Source organism: Epinephelus lanceolatus, chromosome 23, assembly GCF_041903045.1.
Source record: "Epinephelus lanceolatus isolate andai-2023 chromosome 23, ASM4190304v1, whole genome shotgun sequence".
In the NCBI taxonomy this organism is placed as follows: Eukaryota; Metazoa; Chordata; class Actinopteri; order Perciformes; family Serranidae; genus Epinephelus; species Epinephelus lanceolatus.
In genome coordinates this window covers 29,100,781-29,126,459 of record NC_135756.1, presented here as the reverse complement: position 1 = coordinate 29,126,459, position 25,679 = coordinate 29,100,781, and the positions used below count along the sequence as shown (strand labels likewise).

Here is a 25,679-nt window from a genome sequence, read left to right as displayed (position 1 = left end):
TAAGTGAGTTAATAAAGTAATTTGCATGCTTGTTAGCCCTGCCTTTTGCAATCAAGCAGTCTGACTACATGAATGTGGTCCACTGTGATGAAGTGTCCCATTTTGATTTGAGACACTTCAAGGTGCCACTTCTCCACTCCATTAAAACTTGTGCTCAGAGACCCAAATGAGTTACCATGGCACAACGAACAAGTACGAAAAACAGCTCAAGGCAGCTTGTTAAACAAGTGACATAATGAAAATGAAAAAAATAAAGCTGACAAATTACCTTTAAAAGCCATTCCATTTTGGGTGGAAAAACACAAGTTCATTCCAACCTGAATATTACTACCTAAAGATGTCCAAGGACAATTATTTGCTATGCCATCATGACAATTAGTCATTTCAGGTGCCAGGACTTTCTTCAACTAAACCTTCCTTTCAATACTAGAAAACATTAGCTTTGAAAATTATCCACTCGGTTATGGGGTATCTTTCACGTGTAATCTTAATCCCATGAGCCCACAAGAACCTTTCTGTTAAATTTTTGGATTATGCAAAATGTTAAGGACAATGGCCAGGCTAAGAAATGGGCTTAGTGCTCAGTGCTTCAGAAAAATTTAAAAGCATTTCTTCTGCTAAGGACAGTTGCAGAGCAGGGAGGCAATCATTGTGTGGAACCACCAGGAGATTTAAGGCAGATTGGGTTTAAGTGGTTTGAATTTCGCACAGAAGTGCTCAAGCATGCTATGATTTTTAAGGTAGGAATTTACTAATTTACTATTTACAATAAAGTGACTATGAATACTGTTAGTTGTTGAAGTTGACACGAATTTGCCAGGCACTTACCAAAACCGTGTTAAAGTAGACCAATATGATGCATAAAAATGTCATCACAGTCACCCTGGCCTTTGACCATAAAAAGCTATTCAGTTCTTTGTGAGTTCAAATGGATGTTCGTGCCAAATCTTTAAGAGATTCCTTCACAGTGTTCTTGGAGATATTGCTGTTAACAAGAATGAGATGGATGCAAGGCCACAGTGATCTTGACATTTGATCTGTGACCTCTCAAATCTTATCAGTTCGTTCTCGAGTCCGACCTGATGTTTGTGCCAAATTTGAAGACATTTCCTCAAAGGGTCTTTCAGATATCGCCTTCACAACAATGGGACAGACGTGTGGGCGGACAACCTGAAAACATAATGCCTCTGGCCACAGCTATCGCCGTGCTAGAGGCATAAAACACAAAAACCAGAAGTATTCTACATATGAAACTGCCCTAATAACTGGGCATATTTTACTTAAAAGGAAGGCTTTAAGGGATGACTCAGAGGACCAAAGATCAGCTGTGGCAATGATTTTTTGGTTTTTGTTAACCTGTCACAGAGATAATGGTGACTCTGCTGACAGATGCCACCAGGGCTAGCTAAGGTCAAAGTCCCAGACAGACCAGACAGAGACTTCTTGTTTCTGTCCCCATCTGCTTTATTTTGTGTCCTAGGAGAGATGAGGAGTGGATGTCTCTTTTTGCCCAGAGGTGTTAATGAATGCTTAATGTAATTTAAGGAACCTGGAAATTCAAGAGTGACATTTGATGCAAGGTTTTACATTTATGCCATTTACCTGCTACTCCTACCCACAATAAACTGAAATCTGAAGTTAGTTGTTGTTTTGTTGAAAAGCTGCAAAATGCATCATTTGAATGTAACATGCCCAGTTAGCATCCAGTCTATTCCAAACCTCTCACAGAAAACTACTTGGAAATGGCTCCAAAATGGAAAGCTTTCAAATATGTGAAAAGTGAAAATACCCCATATTTCAGATGAAAAAGAAAAAGAACTGAAGATCAATGAGAATTTCAACATAAAACGAGCCTGTACAAGATCACTCAGTGAACATCCTTCGGGATATTTCAATGGAAAAAAGCAAAAAAAAACAACAACAACAACAACAACAACAACAAAAAAAACCCATACAATATGTTTTAATTTTATCTTTGTTTTTTTATTCTTTTTTTTTTTAGATTGACTGTCTTTACAGTGCCCATGTTTTTTGCCAGAACATCTACTGTGCAAATCAGCTAAATCTAACCCTTTCCTTATGGGAACGACTGTGATGGAGTGTGTTTGTGTGTGTACAGCTGAACACTCACGCCCCACTGCAGACCCACTAGTCTGGCTTATAAAAACTGGAGCCGCAGTGCTTTCACTCTGCATCAAAGATCACGGACAGGAGAGAGAAAGAGACACAGAGAGGGTGAGGAGATGGAGAGAGGAAGAGCTGTATGCTGCTATTATGAATGTCTTTTCACAAAATGCTCACAAGATGAATACAATCGCCTAAAGCATTGTGCCAACATATGCCTTGAACTATGGACATAATAACAGCAGTGAAAGGAGAAAAAATGATGACAAAAAGTCATTCAATCACATATCTGAAAAAAGAACATAAATACGTGGCAAGTGGCAATGACTATGTTGTTCCTGAACATATGAACACTGAATGTAATGCCAGGAATGGTCATTGTCTATTTATGCCTGTGGAGATAAAGGTTTGGCTGAGCCAGTACCTCTGCTGGGATAAACAAAGAAGACAAGTAAACACTGACATGATCATGATCGGAAAACATCCCTTACAAACCACCATCTGCAGTCTTAACATTGCAGCATCTCAACTCTGAAATCATGTCATCTCACTCCAATCATGATTAATGCAACACTAGTCTGACTCAACAGATGTAGACGAGGCTGTAAACTAACCTTTAGCTGTTTTTTTCAACCCTCCGGAACAGCACCGGGTTTCAACGCAAATTTTACATGGTTAGCCAAAAGTGGAATTACACCGTCCACATCCGTCATGTGATGCCACAGGGCCAAAAAAGGCTTTCTCTCAGACTTTGTGAAAGAGATGTCTGTAAACCAGTGGATAAACTATTTTGAGTATCATGACCCCCGCAAAATGACTTGTTTTGCTATAAGGATTGGAGCCATTTGGCCAACATTTTAAAAGTCTACAAAAAAGTCGCACGATTGAACTATTTTATCCTGATTCGAGTTAGCAGAGTGCTAAATTGGAAGTTGGCTGGTCGGCTGCACTCGGCACGCTCAGCTGCTGTTTGTCTCTAGTACACTTCTATGGGCCCCACAATGCGGAAGGTCATGTTATACCTTGGAAATTCATAGATGTATAATAATATAATAATAACTAGATACCAGACACCAAGATGTCACCTATTCATTTTAATGGATTTTTTTGACACATACGCCAAAAGAGTTTCTAGCCTCTGGGTTCACTACTTCCAGCCAACTGAATATGTGCAGTGGTGTTTCTTACACTGGCTCTGCCCACGAGTTCTCGCCAGGCTCGAAGACATCACATTGTGATGTGTTTTTAAACTGCTTTTCTCAGCTCAAGAAAAGTTACACAACTAGACAACATCCGTGGATCAAAAATATGTAACAGAAAAATGCACAAGGCACCTTGTTTGCTGTTCAAATTGTCCTGTCAACAGTTTACAGACATGTCTTTTATAATGGTGGTTTGTGGAGAAAATGCTTTTTTTTTTTTTGTCTTTTTTTTTTTGCTGCAATTCCGCAGGAGGCCACTGGGAAAAAATGGAAACACAGCTGAGCAGCATCCCTGTGGGCCTGCAGTCTCACCACCAGACAATCAGAGATCTCCGCTTTCTGATAGTTTGGGGACACTCCTTTCTAAAGTGTGTTTAACACACCGGAGAAAACAGCCGGCAACAAAGCAACGCCTCTTGCATTTTTGAAAAGGACACGCCCTCCCGGAAATGTGTGCTCCCCTTTTCTCGTCCGTAAGGACACAAACACACAGAGAGCTTGAAAATGGATGCCGAGAGATTTAACTCCGTTTCATCAAACATGTGCTCAGTCCACAAGATTGTGGAAATGAAGGACTTACAGCGACCTTGTTTAAAACTTTTAACGCAGTCGGACTATGTTTACGAGCACAAGAGTTCAGCGAGCCACCGAAGGACCGCCCTGCGGATTTACTATTGGTTCTGCAACGTAGGGAGTTTTTTTAATCTCTGAAATTGTATCTGCTTATCTAAACACAAAATCAGGGAGAAAGACATCAGTCTTTAGTTAAGCAAAGCGTCTAAAGACTGACTTGTGAGTCTAGTGGGCCTGATGCACCACAGAGCAACTTTCAAATGAATGAATGGGGGCCCGCCTCTGTTGCTGTATCCGGTTCATGTTATACATCCATGAGCTATATAGGCTAGCATTCCCACCCCTTCTGCTACTTGTATGTTACCATTTTCAAAATCCCCTTTGCTGCTGTAAGTAACAACAACCATTTTTGTCAAAATGGCACGTTTCGAAGAAGATTTGGATTGTGCAATAAGGCATGTTTGCTTTGTTCTTGTGATGAATTGTTGTAATCTAAAACAAATAAAACAATGACTATGTCTCGCAGGACTCTTGTGCCTGACGATCGATTTTCTGACACGGCTAGTCGGATTTGATTTGCATTACTTTTTTATCTTGGCAGCAGCAAGTGACTTAAGTGACAGTGACTTAACAAATGTAGTGATCCGTTCCACTTTACACAAGGTATATGATATTGTCGTAATAATGTTTTGCTAGAGCCACATACAGCTGGCAAACCATTTGGGGCTTTAAAGGGTCCAATGAGTTCCTCCAGACCTCTATTGGTGTTTTTTGTGGCATTTTCTTTGCATTTTAGTGACAATGCTCACATCCCCATGTGCAAATGTTCCACCACAACAAGTTACCCCCGACACTATTTTACAAGGGCACTGCCACTACATTCTGGGCCGAAGGTTGGTCTAAAGAAATCCAGACAAGCCACAGCATTTTTTCCCCCATTGCAGTGTACCTTCAGACCTTTCTCTAGCACTGACATGTACAGTGCTGTGGAGATGGGTCTGATCACAGCTCGCAGTCAGCTTCATCTGAAAACATCCCTTAACAAACCAACACCTGCAGTCATGACATTTTAGTCATTCAGCACCTCAACCTTGATATCATGTCATGTCAGTCATGATTAATGCAACAAGATGCCTCTCCACCAAAGGAGATTTTGTTTAAGCCACAAAACATTCCAAAACTACTTAATTGTGTTTCAAGAAGCTCAAAGGCAGTCCCCATGGAGGCGCCGCTGGTATCTAGGATTCTTACCACACCACAGATTGAACCAGGTTTACTTAAGCCAAGTTTAGTCAAAGCTCATACTAGTGAAAAACTAGACTAATTCAAAGAAAGAAATCATACAGCTGTGTATAACACTATGCTTAAACTTTAAACCATTATTCAAAAACAATGTGCAACTCTTAATGATGTGGCTATGTTTTTGCAAGAAATGTGAAGGCTACCATAGCAACAGGTGACCTGAGAACAACAAATGGAGAGAAAAGCTGTACAGTTCGAACACTCTTCAGAATACATCAAATGCAGGGAGCAAATAGCCTTAGGGAAACTTGCCATGGAAACAGTGTGTCCCCTTTTTTGGCTCAGACATTATGAAAATTGAATAATGGCTTGTCCATCGAAGAATAAAAGAGATACAAATGGGAACATTTCAGTGATACAGGTTTTCTCATTTTAGATGTCTATTTGATTAGTAGTCTTTCAAACTCATTTATTTAATGTAAAACACTATGAGTACAATTGTGTGCTACAGATATGTAAGGGATAATGTATAATGAGCCGGTGAATACTGGGAAAATAACTCCCGACGGGGGAGGTTCTATTCCCCTGAAGGGAGTTGTTTTCCCAGTATTCACCGGCTCATTATACATTATCCTGCTTATTACACAGCTAATTATCAGTTAAATAAATAATTTGAGACAGAATATTGATGAATTATACAATAATTATTTATTTATAAATTAAATCGGGAGGAGAGAGAAACGGTCATTACACGGTAATATCAGACCTCGGAATGCTGCGACTGACCAATCAGAATACAGCGCCGTGTAATAATTACAGAATTAATTTGTTGTGGAGACACTGGCACAGGAATATATCAGTTCACTTAACTTGCAAACTCAAGTTAACACCTAAAAGCAGTCCTCCTTTATTTTTGCACTGGATGACCTGCTTGGCTGACACAGTTTAACTATTTTGCTGCTCACACTGAATGTAGGATATGAGGGTACTGCACCAAAATAGCAAGTTCAAAGCAGAATAGTTTCCCCAATTTTAAATGGAACCATCTGTTACAAATGTCATATATTTGACTGTGGCCTCTACAGGGAAGCATGGCATTATGGTAGCCCGGAGTCTCAACATATCTCACGCAATGTAGAGGCATACGTCAATATTGGTGAAGGTAAATAAAATACAAGTGCACCAGAAAACTGTGGCCGCTGCTTTAACCTCTTCCATTCTGCGAGGACGCAGGTGTTCCCCGCCAACATTACTGTCATTTGGAGGCTGTAGCACGCTACAGCTAGAGTGATGATACTGGTATTAATTGTTTGTTGTAAATTGGCTGTTGTTTTTTTGTTTGCAATTTTGTGTCACATTTTTGGTGCTATGTTTTTATTCTATTGTTCTTTTAGCTGATACTTTTTATGCTGCTGTCTTAGCCAGGATTTCCTTGCAAAAGAGATTTTTTAATTTCAATGATAATATTCCTCATAAAATAAAGATCAAAGCAAACTAGAGGATCTAAAGAATCAAATGGTAGTGGCCATGCCATACAAGCTTGTCAGGAAAGGGGTCAAATAATGCTCCAAAGTTAGGCTAAAATTTGGTGAGGGAAAAACTGGCATGACCATTTTCCAAGGGGTCCCTGGACCTCTCACCTCAACATGTCTGAATGAAAATGGGTTCTATGGGTACCCATGAGGTTCCCCTTTACGGACATCCCCACAAACTAGAGATCTCAGGCATTCAAATAATGTGTGGCTTTTGTAGTTATATTGACAATAAGGGGGTTTCTAAGCCGTTCCACACCAGATGTGCTCATCATCCCATCGCCAAAAATGCAATTCTTACAGAATTTTTTTATTTAATCACACCACATGGAATGTTCTATAATGTTCCTTAAGATCCTGGTATTTTAACAATTCTCCAGTGATAAAAAGAATGCTTATATTTAGCACAAAATCTGTGTAACAAATGGTATCAACCCAAATATTGCTGAAACAACTTATAGACATAATTGAGCATGGGAATGGAAGGTGCCTGAACAAAACACAAAGTTCAATACACATTTATGACTAGAAAAGCTTGACACACAGCGCTGAGCTCAATCAAATTAATCTTTAGGTTCCCAGCTTTTGGATGATGTACATCACCTCTATGGGGCATATATTGTCGAGCTGCTATCCTCCTAAACATCCCCTGCCGCACTAAAAAAGACAAAAATGGGTCTATGATAGGAATGGAGTAGAAGAGGTTAAAACTACATCTTAACAAAAATTGTGTGTGATCAGCATACAATCAATTTTTCAACAATCTATCCAAAGAAAATACATGCAGTAGTGTTACAAGTAAAGATAAGGTTGAGTTTGACATAGACTATCTTTTAGTCTCCTTCCTTTGGATACAGCTATATAACTTTCTACGGCGAGCGTAAAGGAAAAGGGGTACTTAAGCCACTTCGCATTGTACTTCCATAAAGATGGGAGTCTTCTGATAGACTGATTTTACAAAAAGAATGTTGTATAAGATGGTCAAAGCAGACTTAAGCCTGGGTCAAGCTCCAAAAATGCTGGATCCTACACTGTGACTTCCCATAATGCAACCCAGAGTCATCTTCCATTAACCCAACCTGTTAACTGACTTCAGAAAGCTCCTCCAGAGCCACAGAAAACATTATACAACGGTTTTCACGATTAAACAGTACTCTGTGAAATCAATAAAGTGATTGTCATAGGTAAATCTGTGAAATTCCCCTTTAAAAGAAAGTTTTGATTATCTTTTTAACATAAAATACTTTAACATTGCCTTTAGGTCCATTTTATCCAACTTACAGCACACTTTTGTTCTTTGCCACTGTAGTGCACCAGTTCTTCTTGGTAATCAAAATCTTATTTCACATAGACTCCACTGAATGTTCTAACAAGCAGTATGCCAAGTCATGTTGACCTGAAGACTAGCCAGGATTCCATCTTATTATCGACCACAAGGGTACAGCTTTTTCCACTCTCTTATTAGCTTTATAAAGGGCCCATTTTCAAACTCCAAATCAATTTCCCTTGCATTTAGTCCCTGGCTACAGAGGAAGCAACAGTAAACAACATGTTGGAAAGTGCTCTGTCTACATGAAAGGTTGCATCCACTCAACATTAGGCAGTAATTGCACAAATGAACAATAAAATGGGATAATACTTCGGGATTAAGTGTATTTGTGGGATACCACCAGAGATTGTAGGGGTATCAAAAATTCAAACCAACACAACTGAGCCCAGGCCTGTCCCTGCCCTGAATCATTTTAATTCTCAGACCTTATTCCTGGTCCTCAAACCTGTTTCTTACGCAGCCTGTCAGTGTACTGCACAAATAAACGTAACCACAACTGAGATGAAGTGGCCCTAGCCACATTAAAAGGGTTGTACTTCTTTTCCATCTGCACACAGGGAGGTTGACACAACAGAAGAACATTATCTTTTGGAAGGGATGATATTTCAAACAGGATGCGTCTGGATGAGAAAGGGGGCATCAGGCAGGTTGCATTACCATAGCTGCTGTTTTGTTTTGGTGATCTAAATATAGTCCACCGGGGCTGAGTTCATGTGCACTGTCAGATTCTGGCCTGTTCCTTGGACTTGGTATGGACTGCAGGCAGTGACCTAGTGTCCCATCTTTTGATATTTAAAATAGGGCTTAGGAGAGACACACTGTAGCATTTTGCTTAGAAAAGGATACCAGGAAAAAACAAGTACTTTCTTCAAAGATATTTTTTTGGGGCATTTTTAAGCCTTTAATTGATAGGACAGATGAGTGTGAAGGGGGGAGAGAGAGGGAGTGACATGCAGCAAAGGGCCACAGGCTGGAGTCGAACCCGGGCCGCTGCGGCATCAGCCTTGTACATGGGGCGCCTGCTCTACCACTAAGCCACCGACGCTCCAAGTACTTTCTAATATAATAAACTTTAGGAATCAGTGTTCTCTGAATGAGAATTTTCTTTTACACACCAAAAGATAGTGAGGTGCAGAATTATTTCTGGCACAGTTAGTGGTTTGGTAGTGTACCTTGATACTCTTTTGTAACTGCCAAAGAGTCACAGTAGTGATTTCCATCAGCTGCACCTAACAGTGATGCAGGACATATTCTGTGTTAGTACTATTTGATCTCAGTGCTGCATTCAACATTGCAGACCACCATATCTTTGGTGAGAGGCTCAGGTGGTGAGTGGGTATATGGATCTGGCTCTGGATCAGCCTTGGATTGGTTTTCCTCTTACTTTTCAAGAGTGGAGTTTTTCAGTCATTGTTCACAACTATGCTAATCAGCTGAACATCTGTCTTTTGGCATCCCCCAAGGTTCTGTCCTGGGGCCCTTTCAGGAGATGTAATTTTAAAGCTACCTCCTACCATTGCTATGCAAAACTGTCAGTTCTACATAATGGCCCCAACTCTAAACAAAACATGGATGGCAGATCATTTTCTAAAGCTAAATGCTGACTAAATAAAAGGGCTTGTTGGTCGTTCCTTGTTCTGGGCATCAAACAAAGGGAGACTGTCCTTGGATTTAAGATCTGTGGACCCTGTGGAAACCTTTAAAAAGCAGTCTTGCAAACCTACACAGTGAAGGGCAGTAATAGCCAGATATTTGGCATTTCTGCTTGAAAAAAAACTGCTGAAGTGATTGATCAATTATCAAAATAGTTTTGGATTAATTTCATGATGATTCATTAATCAACTAATTATAGCCGCTCCAACACCAAGTATTAAAAGCTGTCACTTAACAAAAGCTGGCAAATGCTTGCTCATATTTTCAGACATGTTGTTAAACATTATATACTGCAACTTTTGACTTGGGTTGCCACTAACGTATCGTTTTTGTTGTCAGATAATCTGCACATTTTTTCCTCAATCAATTGATTGATCATTTAGTTGATAAAAAGACAGAAACAATCTGCATGGCCTAACAATTTCTGATGGTGATGTCTTCAAATTGCCTTTGTTTTGTCTGACAGCCTATAACTAAACACATTCAGTTTAATATAATGTAAGACAAAGTAGGGAAGTAAGTTCTGACATTTGAGAAGTTGAAACCATCAAATCAATCATCAAATGACTGGCACATCTGCTTTAGTAATAACATAAACTATAAAACCTTGACGAAATAAGCTGCCCATTAATGTTCTATTGTGAAATAATACTTGTTTTAGCTCTGGTGGGATTTGCAAAAAAACATTTACATTTCTCAAAGAAGGGTTGTGAAAAGACTTTGGATATTGGTACAGATTCTCGCTGTGGGCATTGTATCTGCTCTACTAATGAAAAATTGATGATATCCAGCCCCAATCATAACAGGAAATGAAATGGCTAAAGACAATTAGCTGACAGGCAAGCATGACCACAAAGCTTTTGACACCACACATACTGCCAGCATACAAACAAATACTCATCAATAATCCATTCAAGGCCAAGGAAACAATGTGGATGTAATAAAAACAGGAGGATAAAGATAAAAAAGTACGAAAAGGTAAAACCAAATAATGAGTAAGGGCAACCCACCTGCACCAGCTGCCTACTGCAGTTTCTCTTAAATCTGGTGCCTGTTAGCAGAGCCTCTGAAATAAGGATGACTGGAGCCGAGGCTGTGAGCCGACTGTGAGAAAAACACTATGACTCAGACAATGTCTCGCGGCTTAAGTTATTTGTATTGCCGGATGAAGTGCTAGTTTAATGGAGAAAGAAGTGGGCTTATGGCCAAAAGGTCACCAGTGTGAATCCTCAGACACAAAAAGGTCAGAGGAGAGAACAACAATGACAAGCAATCTCCCCTCCCTTAGCAACTGCTGTTAGGATGCCCTTAGGCAAGGCACTTATCCGACTGAGCTGCTCAATGGCAAGCAGTAGAGGGCTGAGGTTGTACTAGGTCGCATAAGTCCGAATTACTGCATGAAAGTGTGGTAGTGCTTGTGTGCAGTCAGCCTTTCCTGGATTAATAACGGTTAAAAACAGTCAGGTGGAACAGAACATCCACTCTCTCAAAGCTCCAGGGGCTGCCAGCTGTCTGCCTCCGGGTTTGTGTCCTTTTCAACAGGACAAACAAAGGGAAGATCACAGAGGAAGCAGTTTACAAATGAACACTAAACTGATTTAATCCTAAATGTTCTGAGGGATTTGGTGCACTTCTAAAAATGAAAAGGATTATCACTGCACTCTAATGGAGGTATCATTGAAACCTGAGTAAAAACAAGCCAGCTGAGTTGCAGCCTGAGCCTTCCTCATTCATCAGTCTGCAGAGGCTTGTTTAAACTACAAAAGCCCAGAAATGCTTATCTGTGCTGTTCTTTAAATGTAGAGAACAGAGAGAGGAGAGAGAGTCCTTGAAGTAAGGAGTCACAAACAAATACCTCACAACTATGACAAAGCAAAATTCTTTAAAGAAATGTGTATGTACTTTTTGATGTGGTAGATATAGCTTGTTTTTTTTTTAATTCATAGAACTTAAAACTTAACTCATATTGCTGTTAAATGTGTTGTTGCTTGGGATTATTTACATTGGTATGACCTTAAACAAATCACCATGTCCTTTTTACTTAAAGTTGAATTGAAAACAAAATTTATTTTTGCTAAAGAATCAGTTCATACATCCTTGGACTTTTGTACCTATCCAGCCAAACATGTATATTGTAAAAATAAAGAAAAATAAAGAGTTTTATTGCTTTGTCTGCCTTGGTTGTTCCCTCTACATTAATGTTCTCCAGCTGGAAAAATCTGTGTTGGTTCATGTCAGTAATTTAATTTGATTGGTGCAACATTTTTGTGGGTAGGCACTAAAAATAATTAATATTGGTTTAACTTCCACAGACACACAGACAGTTATCCAGCTGCAAGGCGGTGATGTTAGCTGTTGCTTGGCATCCCATTTTCTTCTCTTAGCACTCCATACATTTCTCCATGTTGTGAGTTGCATCATCATGTAACGCAGAATGCTAAGGCTACAGGACTACCTGCTGCAGGTTTTGACAGTCCGATCATATTGGGAACCTTTAAAGAAAGAAAGCTTATGCTAGGCTATACATCCAACTTTCTATTATGTGTGACTTCAGCTGCCGACGCCTCAGCAGATGCTGAAATAACAAGAATGAAAAGTGTGAATCAGTGCTAAAATTACCTGGGCTAGCTTGTTTCCACTTTCAATATAGAAGTTAGCCTGAGGACCCTGACACAGGTCAATGGCGGGCAATCAATAAGCGTCTGTTGTCCTAGTTTCTGCAGTGTGTCCCTCAGCGTTGGCACTACAGGTCGGCCCTTGTTGGCTTTTTTTTTTTTTTTCATGCCAATTCAGCATGTTATTGTACATAAGCATCAGAGATGGCGGAGTGCATAGATGAATGAATTCACTCTGATTGGCAGTTCAGCTTAGCGCATGACAGTCGACCTAAGTCAAGAGGACATGAGATCGAAACAAACTTGTTTTATGGGTAAGACTATTTTTTGCCATTAAACTCTCTCTAAGCAGAAACTATTCAAAATGGTTTGTGCTACTGTTTGCTTGTGCACATATACCATTTGTTCAACATCAGTTTGTGTCCTAACTGGCTATCTAGCATCTTGAATTAGTTCTTTCGGCCTTGGGGTTTCCCATTGAGAATGACAAATAGACACTACCACCGCCTGCCTCTATTTCCTCTCAAGCAGGTGCACGTGTTAGTTTGTTGTTGGCTGCAGTTTTTGCAGTGTATTGAAATGCAACTATTTGGCCAAGACACAGGCGACAAAAGGCAACACAACAGTTGGCCTTTGTCGCCACTAGCTCTTTGGTGTCGGTTTGGTAAGTTTCCCGGCTCACACTGTCAAGAGTGGAAAACAAACTAAACAGCACCCAAATGTTGGATGTTGTAGCGGACCAGACATCTTAAATCATAGCTTATTGAAAAAGTAGGCTAAACATCTTATATCTGCATCTGTAGGACATATGATTATGAAGTGCTCCCTTCAGTAGCGCACCCCACAAATTGACGGAGCATCTCCTAGCAACGCAAGCCCTCAGATGTCATTCACCAGCTGCTGTGACAAACTCCCACCCAGAGGCTTAAAACTCAGACGCAGTTTCCACAAATACGTCCAAAACAATCTCCTCTTTTGAAAAGTGGTAAATTATGTACAAATGCTGCAGTGTCATTATAGTTTCTTATACAAGAAGTGAGGAGAATTTAAACAAAGGTTAATTTTGAATGATTATTTTGCAGTTACTTCCACTTGTGTTTAGCAGTAAGAAATGACTGCATTGTATTTCTAAGTATAGAATACACACAGGAAGATGAAGTTGACCCTCGACTGTGATCGTGCTGGTACTGTATTTAAGTGTGCATTTTTCTTGGTTCCTTTCTCTCTGCCAACATGAACAATGTGCTTTTTGTTGCAGAAACATGAGCACAACCTCAAAACACAGAATGGGTCTACTCTCAAAACCAAAGACACAAATCAGTTTAAACAAGCTTGCAGTATATTATCCTGAACTCTGTTCACTCACATCTAATGCAAGCTACTGACAGTCAACAATGCATCTTAAGAAAACTTAGAGGCCTCAGTAAAGACACACCTTCACAGCTTATTAGTCCAAACACATTTTACATCCACTACTACAAAGATACTAGTTAATCACAAGGTAAAACTACAGGATCTTCTAATGCAACACTTCCCAGTAAGGAGCTCCACACCACACCATCATACACCCACCTGGCAGCGAGATGGGTGACAGCTCGTTATAGCCCCCAAAGGAGGCGTTGCGGATGAGTTTGCGTCCGTCCGGGTGTGGAGGTCGAAGCGATGCTGAACCGCCGCACGTGGAGAAACGGCGGCGACTCAACAGGCCCTCCTCCTTCATCATTGGGCCGGCGGGAGCTCCCTCGGTGTGTGGGAGGGAGTGAGGGAGAGGTGGGGGAGTGCTACAAAAACTCAAGGGTAGAAGGTCGAAAGGGGTCGGGAAACAGTCCAATCCGTCCCGCGCAGCTAGTGAGCCAAGCGAATAAACCAACCAATACACACACACAAACACACACACAGACACAAACACACACACACACACAGAGTAGCTCAGACACTGAACAAGTGCAGTATGCCGCTTTCCTCTACGCTTCCTTCAGCAGACTGCTCCCTTCCTCCCTCACACACACGCTCTCTCTCTGCTCTGTGAGTGTGTTTGAAAGCAGCAGCCTTTAAGTACTTAATAACGAATAAGCTGAGCCCCTCCTACTCCGTCTCCTCTGGATGGGTAGGAGAGCTGCATGTTAGCTTGAAAATAACCCTTATGTTCCACATCTCATCTTTCTTTTCTGCTCACTCTCTCTACATTATGAATTCAGGGTTTTAGATGCTTGAATGCCTTTCACCCTTATCTCAATGGATTAATCATACTTGATATACTTGACGTACGTGAGTGATGTAAAAAATACAGGGAGGATTGGGCTACTGAGTGTCTTTGTTCTTTTTTCATGTATTAAACATAACTATGCCACTTCTCAAGGTCTAAACAGGTTTATGTGAGCCACAGACAGCAGATAAATAAATGCAGCAGACAGAGGCATAAGCTCACGCTGCTCCTGATACTCCTCCCTTCCAGCTATTTGCTAACACAGCCAGGTAGCAGCAAATGTGGCTGTCGAACAGACTGCTCAAGCAGCAGCACGGGTGGTGCCAGCTAGGATGGTAACAGCAGAGATACTGGGAGCAGACAAACTGAGCTGACAAATAAAATTTGAATCCAGCTGCCCACCAACTTTCGGAACTGATGCTACCAGTTCTGGGGAAATGCTGGTTCACGTGAGAAACGGAGGGCAACTAACTTGCTCTTAATTATGCTTATCAAATCAGAGCACCTTATTTTTTGCTTGTCTATTGTGTGGTTTTGTCATCTTGCTAACTTCCTGTTTAGCCCTATGCTAACTTGAATGGGGATAAAATGATTAAATCATACAGCTCTTAAAGTCTTTACAAATGTTATCAGACAAAATTGTCAAATCCCGATATTGAAACTTATCATATTGCTGGGGTTGTGCATTAAAAAAATGTATCCACTGCTCTACAGACATCTCTTTCACGATGTAAGTTTATGAGAAAAGACTTTTTGAACCTGGAAGTTGTAATTCCTATCTACTGTGTCAAATTAGCACTGTTGGCACTGTTTCTGGGGCTTGGCTCATACAGTCATTTCCCAGGCTGATGTTGTGTGGGTTTAACTCAGTCAGTCACATGCAATACATACTGGTACATGTAGGCACTGTGATATAAGCTCTGTACAGTCTGTACAGAGGATCACTGATTGTTCCATCAATATAAGGCTCTTCAGAGGTTGTGTTAATGGCCTACTTAGACCACAAGTTGTCTATAAGTATCCACATTAATAGCTGTGAGATGTTCCTTTAAGACGCTGTATGTACATGCCCCCCCTCTTTCTGATCACACTGTTCTCTTGTGTTCATCACTCAGGCAATACATCTTGGAAACTGCGACTGCTATGTATCAGACTGTGCAAAAACACACACACACAAACACACACACCAGCATATACAAACACAGAACACAAGCTCTGTTGAGGACAGAAGGAAGGACTTGATCACAGTGCTCAGTTGACCCTATATATCACCCAGACATAAACCAATTACTTTCAACTGCAGGCTACTTATCAGGCCAACAAATAGCTGCAGGAAAGCTGCTCAATCAAAATATAAGTTCAACCCAGAATATATATCTTCATATTATATACTGAATATTCATTACAGTGTCAGAATGAAAAGGCTCCAGTGTGGCGATGATTGCTGAATGCTGCGTCGATGCGTGTGCCTCTCAGCGCTGAAACCGAATGCTTTGTCTGTGACCGAGCAGGTGACACTGACTGTAAATTGCTTTGTTGGCAGACATCTATGACGCACTTGGGACACTGTTTCCTAGAAATGTTATCTCAGTGGCACAAAGCCAGCTGTATTTTCAGTAATACAAGTGGCTCAGACGACATGAAAAGCTAGTATATTGAAACGGAGCTTCTTTGCATACAATACGTAGCCATTAAATGTTGTTTTTAATTTGAAAAAGGAAAACTTGTTCAGCTGCTGTGCTGAAGGCTGTGAAAGATAATTAAGGTCATCAGGATGGTTTATAGTGAGTAAAAAGATAGTGTGTCATGAAAAAGGATTCTGCAAGAAGGGCAGCAGTGGTTACTGTATCTCTACAGAAATGAGTAAGCCTGGCATTGGGCCGTATCTTTGAAATACAATCTGCTGTTGATCCTTCCACAATCCACCGACATCTTCATCTTCCTTTTGGCTCACTTGTCCCATTTTACTTATTAATTTTAGGATGTTAAAAAAACATATAGCATTCTGCTGGCAACATACCAAACCTTGCTACCAACTGTCCATGGAGACATTTCATCCAAAACAGTGTATTCCCCTCCAAAACAACTCTCCCTGAGCCAACACTTAAAACTGATAAATCTGCAGCTCTGCCTGTCTGACTCAAATGTGCTTTATTAATCCTGGTAATTAGGATATTCTGTATGTATAATTCAGATCCCAGACCTAATTAACCTGCTTGTAGAGGAAAAGTCCCTCATTTCTGCTGGCATTTGAGGGGCACTTGAGAAACATTTGCTAAGTATAGTCATCATCTGGGTCATTTTTCAAGCTATTTCCAGTGACGTTAGGACTGACTCTTGCTCATGAGCAGTGGTTCTCAAAAATCATACCCTCACTACATTCACTGACTGAACAAACAGAGCTAATCTGATGACAAACATGGCTTTAACCTACTGTAAATACTCAGTCCTACTTTTTGCTTTCCTACGGACACAGTGTTTGCTTTCTACGTTCCTGGTAAATGTATCCTTCATAGGCACAGATTAGACATCATTACACAATAGATATTATTCGTGTTTCATCCATTCTTCTCTAAAAAGCATTCCTGTCACGTGGACGTGAGGAACCACTCAGCGTACAAATGTGAGCATTGTTTGAATATCAGCTCGTTGGCTGGACAAACCAGATGAAGTTACCCCTGCACCATGGCTGCCTGCCTCAGTGCTTTATGTCTCATGTGTATCAGGTGAGCTGGTGTCAGGTATTGATAGTGCTGCCATGCCAAACAGGCCAGTACAGGGGTGAGTGAAGATCTACAGTATAGCTACCCTGTGGAGCAGTAACCCAACACAGGGGCTGATACTCAAGAAAGGGGCCAAAATTATGGATACATGTGCCTCCACAAGGATTACCTGATTTCAGATACAGAACTGTTCCCATTTTTATTAGCCATGCTAAAAACTCTAGAGATGGCAATAACAGTCGGTCGGCCCACCACTTTGGCCTGAATACAAAATATCTTGACTACTTTTAGATGTACTGCCATGAAATTTAATATAGATATCCATGGTGCCCAGAAAACAAATACTAATCATTTACTCACTATTCCTCTACTCTATAAACTCTACTATGAGTTTAATATTTGTGATTTTGAGTGACATGTTTTGACATTTATTGGATGGAAATGCAGACATTAATGCTACCCTCAGGATGAATTGTAATAACTTTAATGATCCTCTGACTTTTGATCAGGTCAAAATCTTAATTTATCCAATAAAACTTGACCACCTGTAAAACTGATTTCCATCGGCCTCAGCTGACCTTTTAGTTAGTGCCAACTGGCAAATGTTAGCATGCTACCAAGCTAAACCTATCTGGTGAACATGGTAAACATTTAAACTGCTAAACATAGTGTAGTGTAGTGAATGACACACTCAACAAGCTGATGGATTCTGTGTTTTTATGTTTTTGAACTAAACCAGAGAATATACGATTAAAACAGATCGGTGATACATTTTTGCCGTCATTTCTCTCTATGAAGTTCGGTAGAAGTGATGTAATGTAGCATAATGTAGTGTGCTTTAATTTACTGGATGTGCAGTTAAGACACTAGTCATAATTGCGTTCTACTAAAAGCCAGCTGGCCACCAACATTCTTAGAAACTGGTATATGGTTGAATTTAGGTTGTGACATTTTGTGACCAATATTCAATGTCAAGACAACGGGTAATGTCAATGTCAATTTGATGTAGAATACTGACGAACGATGAAGTCTTCCAAACATGTCATGCTAACGCCATCTTGATGAAGAATAACTTTTACTTGTAAGGTATGAGGAACGAAACTCAACGGCTGCAAAACATCATAATATTAACGTCCTCACAATGTAAAATTCTAACATTGTTACACATTTAAAATATCGTCATTCAAATTTTCATTCAAACCAAACTTTAACGTCTGCCCGACTCAAGAGTCCAATGTCTTTCTAACGTCACATTGATTTGCAATGCCAGCTGGGCAACTCCTGGGAACTGCCCCTGATGGTCTTCACCACTGTAAGTGACATATTTTCTTTTTAAATAAGTGCCATGTGGTGGATCTAATTTAAGGGGATGTGGAGAGTGGTTCATGTGGATTTCCAAAAGTAACTGCTAAATATTTGAAGAAACTTTATAATGTTAATTTGAGAACAGAATGAACACTGATGGGAAAGTCAGAACACCAGAGGACACTTATCTTGTTGTCATTCATAAATCAAACATCTCTAACAAAGCAGTGTAGCTCAAAGAAACTCAGGCAACCGAACCATGACTCCACTGCAGACTAACTATGACACAGTAACCTACAAGCTACAATACATCTGATACCATGCAGTGCAAGTGATACACAAACACTGCAGACAGTAGGTCACACGCAGACAAACATTTCGTCTTACATAAAGGCTACAAGGAGACCCTGTAAGCCTGGGATTAGCTCTACAACAAAGAGGCTTTTTGAACACTAGCCTACAGGCATCTTCTGCTGTATTCCTTTCCTCCTAGTTTTACTGCAGGAACAGTCAGGCACTTTGAAGAAAAGAACAATCAAGGGTCTTGTTTCCGTCCACATTTGGTGAGTAAAAGCCATTTTAACTTGGTGTGATCTTCATTCTGTCCTCACAAGAGCCACCTTACATAGACGATGCACACATAGAAAAGGCTCAGGTCAGAAATCAGCATGACGGGGGGGATTTCTCATGGACAGGTACAACTTGCACAACACACATGTTAAGCACTACCAAGCACTACCTTGTCAAGTGGCGCTACTTCACAATGTACCTTGCTTTCCTTCAGGCTACACACTTAAAGAAAAGTGTCCCAAGGTCAATTGACAGGACTCCAATCGCCCAAACCATGCTAAAATCCCTCCTGCTTTAGATCCAGGTTGTATCGGTCCAGGCAAGCCTTTGGCGGTCCGAGCAGAGCTCAGGCCCAAAGGCCCAGATATTCTCCATTGCTTCGTCCTGTCCTCCTTTACTTCTACGGACTCTTCGTTATCTGCAGTAAATATCTCTGCTGTCGAGCCTTGTGCCTCTTAGCACTCAGGCCTCCCAGAGATCAGCCACTCATTGGACGAGACCATGAGCAGAAGAGGAAACCCTGGATTGGCAGTGGCTGAGGGTGCAGATAAGGCCAGCCCCCTCCATGTAGATATCCCTGTCTGACAGGGCATAATCCCTGAGGCTGAGCTTAAATCCATGCTGACCCAACCTGCTCTCTCGCTCTTGCACTCCCTCGCTTTCAACCCTGCGGTCAGCTCACTTCTGTTCCAATATATTCTTCATTTCCTTGGTGTTTTTTTTTTTTTTTTAATTTTTTGTTCTCTCAACAATCTTCATGACTTCATTCCCTCCCCCTGCATCAGTCTCATTCTCGACCTGTCTCTCACTCTCCAGCACAGGAAGACTCTGTGTTTACCTGGAAAGACGACAGCGAAAGGCAGTTAAAGCGAGCGCAGCTTCAAAGCCGATTGAGGAAACCTTATCAAACAACCTCCTGCTTTTATTTTTGCTCTCAGTGAGTCATAAAGAAAAGAAGGCTCACTTGGCAGCCAGACCAGAGACACCAGAGCTTGTCTGTGCGGATGTGATCATGCAACAAAATTTAAACTTCAGCTACATTATGAAAGCAGTCTGATTTATAATCTTAAGAAAAATTCTGATAACAACAAATCAGCCAACATTCTTTTTTTTCCCAACAAGAAGCCCTAAAATTGGGTTATTTGTGACCAAAATATCCACTGAGTGGGACATTTCAAGAACTGAAAAATAAACTTTGCTCTATTCTCTGGTGGACAAATGTCTTGTTACTCATCAGGTGACGTGCAAAATGTATCTAAGTAAACATATCTGCAATAAGTTCATATTGGTCGCTAATATTGGCCTGGCTGATATATTGGTCAGCCTCACTTGACATCACTAAAATAGTCATTTAACCTCTCTACCCTGTTTACATAAGCTTTCACCCCTCTTGACCTCCTAGTAACTGTTGTTGGGTAGTGTCCTGTTATAAGGATGTTACCTCTGGATGCTCTGGTGTCTTCCACAGTTCAAAGACATGCAGGTTAGGTTAACTGACCACTCTAAATTGCCCATAGGTGTGAGCATGAATGGTTGTCTGCCTCAATGTAAAGAAGGCTATTAATGAGTGATTACTTGTGCAAAATTTAAAGCTCTATCATTTCCGCAGTGTGGAAATCATGAATGGAATCGCATAATTCTGCAGCATCTGATGTCTCTGCATCAGGCTAGCCATCGGTCGCATCTCTGCGCTAAAACCGGCTGCTGCTAAAGCTGGATTGCCCCCATATTCTGACCTTTATGGTAAATGCATTCATGACCCGGGATACACATAAGACTACGTCCGCTATTCAAAACAAGGTGTTAACACAGAGTACATTCACATGGAAATAATATTAATTGGATTATACTCACAGAACATATATAGCTTGTCCCTTGTAAATTATGAAATCCTACTAAATTGTAGGGGAAATTATTTCATTATTTGATGTTGGGTTGCTGGAAAAACAAATCCAGACATGAACATTATTGTTGGTCCCTGCAGTCATGTGGAAGAGCCCCTCTGAGATGCCAAGTTATCCAAAAAACTGAGGAATTTGACACTAATAGCTAAATTTAGAGCAGAGCAATAAGAAGCTCAAATTGTGAAGCACCTAACTTCATAAGGATGCAATGTTTTTTAACACTTTTTAAGGTGACAAATGACATCCGCCTGAACACTGACGCAGGCAAAGTCTCAGTTTTGGTCCTGCTAGATCTGAGTGCTGCTTTTGACACTGTCGATCATGAGATCCTTTCACAGAGACTAGAGGACTGGGTGGGCATCTCTGGCACTGCCCTAAATTGGTTGAAGTCCTATCTAGAAGACAGGAAGTACTTTGTTGAAATTGGTAACTGTGTCTCAGACCACATGGCCTTGACCTGTGGGGTGCCCCAAGGGTCAATCCTGGGACCCCTTCTGTTCAATCTCTACATGCTGCCTTTAGGCCAGTTAATACAAAGTAATAATGTGTCCTACCACAATTATGCAGACGACACTCAGATCTATGTCTCACTGACAGCAGGTGAATATGGACCAGTGGATTCACTCTGTCACTGCATCCAACAGGTCAGTGTTTGGATGCAAAACAACTTTCTCCAGCTAAATTCAGACAAGACTGAAGTCATCGTATCTGGTCCACAGAAACAAAGAGAAAGTGTCAGCAGTCACCTCCAGTCTCTCTCTTTAAAACCTACAAATCAGGTTAGAAATCTCAGGGTAATAATGGACTCAGATTTGAACTTTAACAGCCACATCAAATCAATAACATCAACAGCTTTTTACCATCTAAAAAACATTGCCAAAATTAAAGGTATAGTGTCTAAACCTGACTTGGAGAGACTGATCCATGCATTTGTCTCTAGTAGGTTAGACTACTGTAACGGCCTGCTCACTGGCCTCTCCAAATGGGCCGTAAGACAGCTGCAGTACATCCAGAATGCTGCTGCTTGGGTCCTGACCAGAACCAGGAAGTACGAGCACATTAGTCCTGTGCTCAGGTCTCTACACTGGCTTCCTGTGGCTCAGAAAATTGACTTTAAAGCAGCTCTGCTTGTGTACAAGTCTCTCCACGGCCTAGCACCAAAGTACATGTCTGACATGTTAGTGCCATATGAACCATCTCGGACTCTGAGGACCTCAGGGACCGGCCTCCTGCTGGTGCCCAGAATCAGGACTAAACATGGGGAATCAGGATTCCAGTTTTATGCAGCTAAAATGTGGAACAGTCTTTCTGAAGATGTGAGACAGGCCTCTACTCTGACAATGTTCAAATCTAGGCTCAAAACAGCTCTATTTCACTGTGCATATGACTGAAAGGATCTTATCTGCACTCTTCTCTTTTAAAGTTCATTTTATAATGATTATTTATGTTTTTATTTTGTATTGTGATTTTAATGCATTTTCTTGTTCTGTAAAGCACTTTGAATTACTTTGTGTATGAATTGTGCTCTACAAATAAACTTGCCTTGTCTTGCCTTGCCTACAATGTTGTATCACATCAAATTGATTTAAATTAAATATGGAATACTTCCTTACTGAGTTGTTGAAATTTTTTTCATCCACCACAGAGACTCCTTCTGATAACAAATTGTGCTTTGATCGTAAAACGGAGAATTCAGGAAAACCAAAACAAAAACATGGAATTTGAGAACAATATAATGGAATCTGGAAAAAAAAGTAGAAATGATTTCATAGGGCACAAACAGCAAATCAGAGAAGGCACTTTACCCCTGGATTATCAAATGTAATAATGTTCCAGCAGAATTTAAGAGAATTATGCTCCAGAAATCATGCATGTTGTTGAGCGGCATCAGGTTACTAAAATGAGCTATGAAAAAATAACTATTGTCAATTGATCTTCACACCTCAGCTGTGAATTTTCACACAACTCCTACAATCTTCTCCTCAATTCAGAAATAACTATGTCAGTGCAAACGCTATCACCTTGTGACTGGAGTATGTGCTCCTTCGTATCAAACAGCTTAGTCATTTATGACTGCAGCCAAAAATGACACAAAAAAGGACAGGATCTTTGCACATTGGTCAAGACAAACAAATCAAGGCATACGCTGTCATCACGTTGACGCAAGACCAAGGGCTAGTAGCAGTAAAAGCAGTTGCCATGGATACCCATTTTGTGCTGCAGGGAGTCGAGGGTCAGGAAAAAAACTCCCATGCTGTCGTAGTGACTCCTGTTTCATTGATGCAGTTCTGTTAGATAACAGCCACTTATGTTTGGTGGTTTGCTGCTGCTGTATCAGTACACACTCTGAGGATACGATTTGTCAAAGACTCTTTTTCATTTTATCATACTGATATGCGTCAATTGTACAAAACTGTGTGCAGAACAGATGCAGGACAACTGCAGAAAAGGGGACTTAAGTTACTGCATCCGTATGCAGCATATGAAGAGGTGTCTTACTCTTGATAGATATACATGAACATTAATGACCTCACATACAGGCAGAAGTCTGAGACACTATGTTAGGCTGGGCAGCAGCTAAGCAGAAGAAGCTTTCATAAAAGCTATCGCAAGTGACTGATGTTGTATGTGCGCGCACACACACACACACACACACACACACACACACACACATGAGATGGGGATACAGAGAGTAGAATGTGCCATATATGTTGTATGGTGGTCAAAAAGTAAGGATGTGTATTAATTTCTATGTTATGCTCACTCCCTCTTGTGGTCAGAAGTAGACTTACAACTGAAACTGTATCATATGATTTAATGTGACAAATAAATTGTAGGTTGATTTTAAAAGGGTGGGAAAAAACACACTGAGCTGTTAACTCAAATGTATTAGCCAACAAATCAAGCACAGATGAGTCACATGTTTGAAACAAGGATTCACCGTTTTAGCTGCCGAACACAGGTGTCAGACGATAATTGCCTTGTTGACTGCCATCAGCCTATTGGCAAATATACAGAATTTCCACCTTGTGGCTGTATGCCTCAGAGAACCAGTCAAGTTGCAGTTAAAGTTTACATCCATGTCCGTCCAGACTCATGTAGCCGTGACAGTAGACATGTTTCAAATATAGATATTGCTTCAAAGAAGCTACAAATTCTAAAATGTGGATGCCCTCACACACATCTTCAACCCAGCAGCAAAGCAGATCTATACAATCAGCACAGTTTCAAGGTGAGCACCATAGATTTGTTTCAGATATTCAGTATCTGACCAAACACCCCTTCTTTTCCTGAGGCATGACGTTGAGTAATGGCCAGAAAAGTGTTTTTGCAGAAGATCATGACATCACAGTGAAGTTGAACTTTGGGATATAAAATCACATCATCATTTTATCCTAATAGACATTTGTGGGAAATTCTGTCATAATTAGTGTAGGAATTCTTGAGTTATGACAAAAGAATGTTTTTAGAGGTCACTGACCTTTGATTACCAAATCTTATCAGTTTATCCAATTGAAGTTTTTCTGCTAAGGCCTCTTTTGAGATATCACATTCACAGGAATTAGACAGACACAATGTCAGAGTGACCTTTGACCTTTGATTTCCCAAAATCTAATCAGCTCATTACTGAGTCTAAGTGGACAATTGGGCCAAATTTAAGAAAAGGAGTTCTTGAGATTAGGGATGCACGATAATATCGGCAAGTCATCAGTATCGGCCGATACTGGCTTTCTATCGGCCAACATGCTTTTTCTTATTTTGCACAATGAATGAATATTACATACATTGAAAATGTTTGTATTTCATGTCTCCATCTGCTCATAAGAGTATGCATGCATAATATGGTGTTAATTCCACTACAGAAGAGACTTGATGATCTCATAAATTAGATGGTGAAAAATGCGTATGTAGACACTGGTGATAGGTCAAATGAGTTGTTGCATATCGGCAAATTGGATATCGGCAAAAAATCCAATATTGTGCATCCCTACTTAAGATATCGCATTCACGAAAATGGGACGGACAGATGGACAACTCGAAAACATGATGCCTCCAGCTGCAGCTATTGGCAGCCGTTCATCAAATCTGGCTGAAAAGACATGCCCTCACTGCTTTCATGACCTGCGATACTGGCAGACTATGAAACTGGTGGAAACTTTTGAGAGGCCCTCTATCTGCATCAAAACAAACAAAAAACAGCTGAAACAAGCCGGATGATATCAATCTTTCAACAACATATATTCTGAGCAGATGTACATCAAAATCTTGCAGTTCAGGAACCACAGCAGAGAAGCCACAAGAGGGCGCTGCAACACAAGAACAAGGAACAAGCCGTGTGAGGAGTGATGTAAGACCCTAACCAAATTTACCCTTGAGCTCAATTCTCCACAGTCCTCTATTTGATTTGTTCCTGATGTGTGGTCTCACTGGGATACGCAGTAGCATGACTATCATTAAACAACAGTGTGTCAATAAAAAAGGAGACAATTACCAAACATAGAACCAAATACTGATGATCATCATGCTGCTAACCTGCTCTGGTGTTTAGTACACACCACAGAGTATACCTGCTGATCTATAGGTTACTCTGACTTGTACGTTATAAACAGCAGCTATGATGATCATATGTGATCTACTGCATATAAAACAGTAAATATTACAGAATTACAAAAGCAGCACAAACACTGAGGATATAAGCC

At 40.6% G+C, this 25,679-nt stretch overlaps 1 protein-coding gene across 13 annotated transcripts in view; it reads right to left on the bottom strand.

Moving 5' to 3' along the window:
- osbpl8 (oxysterol binding protein-like 8) overlaps window positions 1–25,679 on the bottom strand; it is a 123,764-nt gene that overhangs the window by 26,341 nt on the left and 71,744 nt on the right. Inside the window, exon 1 of one of the 13 annotated variants that reach the window (XM_033614284.2) lies at window positions 13,844–14,200. The exons of 11 other annotated variants lie outside the window; for them this stretch is intronic. In XM_033614284.2, coding sequence (XP_033470175.1) covers window positions 13,844–13,994 — 151 coding nt within the window. In that variant the 5' untranslated portion in view covers window positions 13,995–14,200. Of the gene's footprint in view, window positions 1–13,843; window positions 14,201–25,679 lie in introns of those variants that run through there. One more of the 13 variants, XM_033614282.2, reaches the window with a different exon arrangement.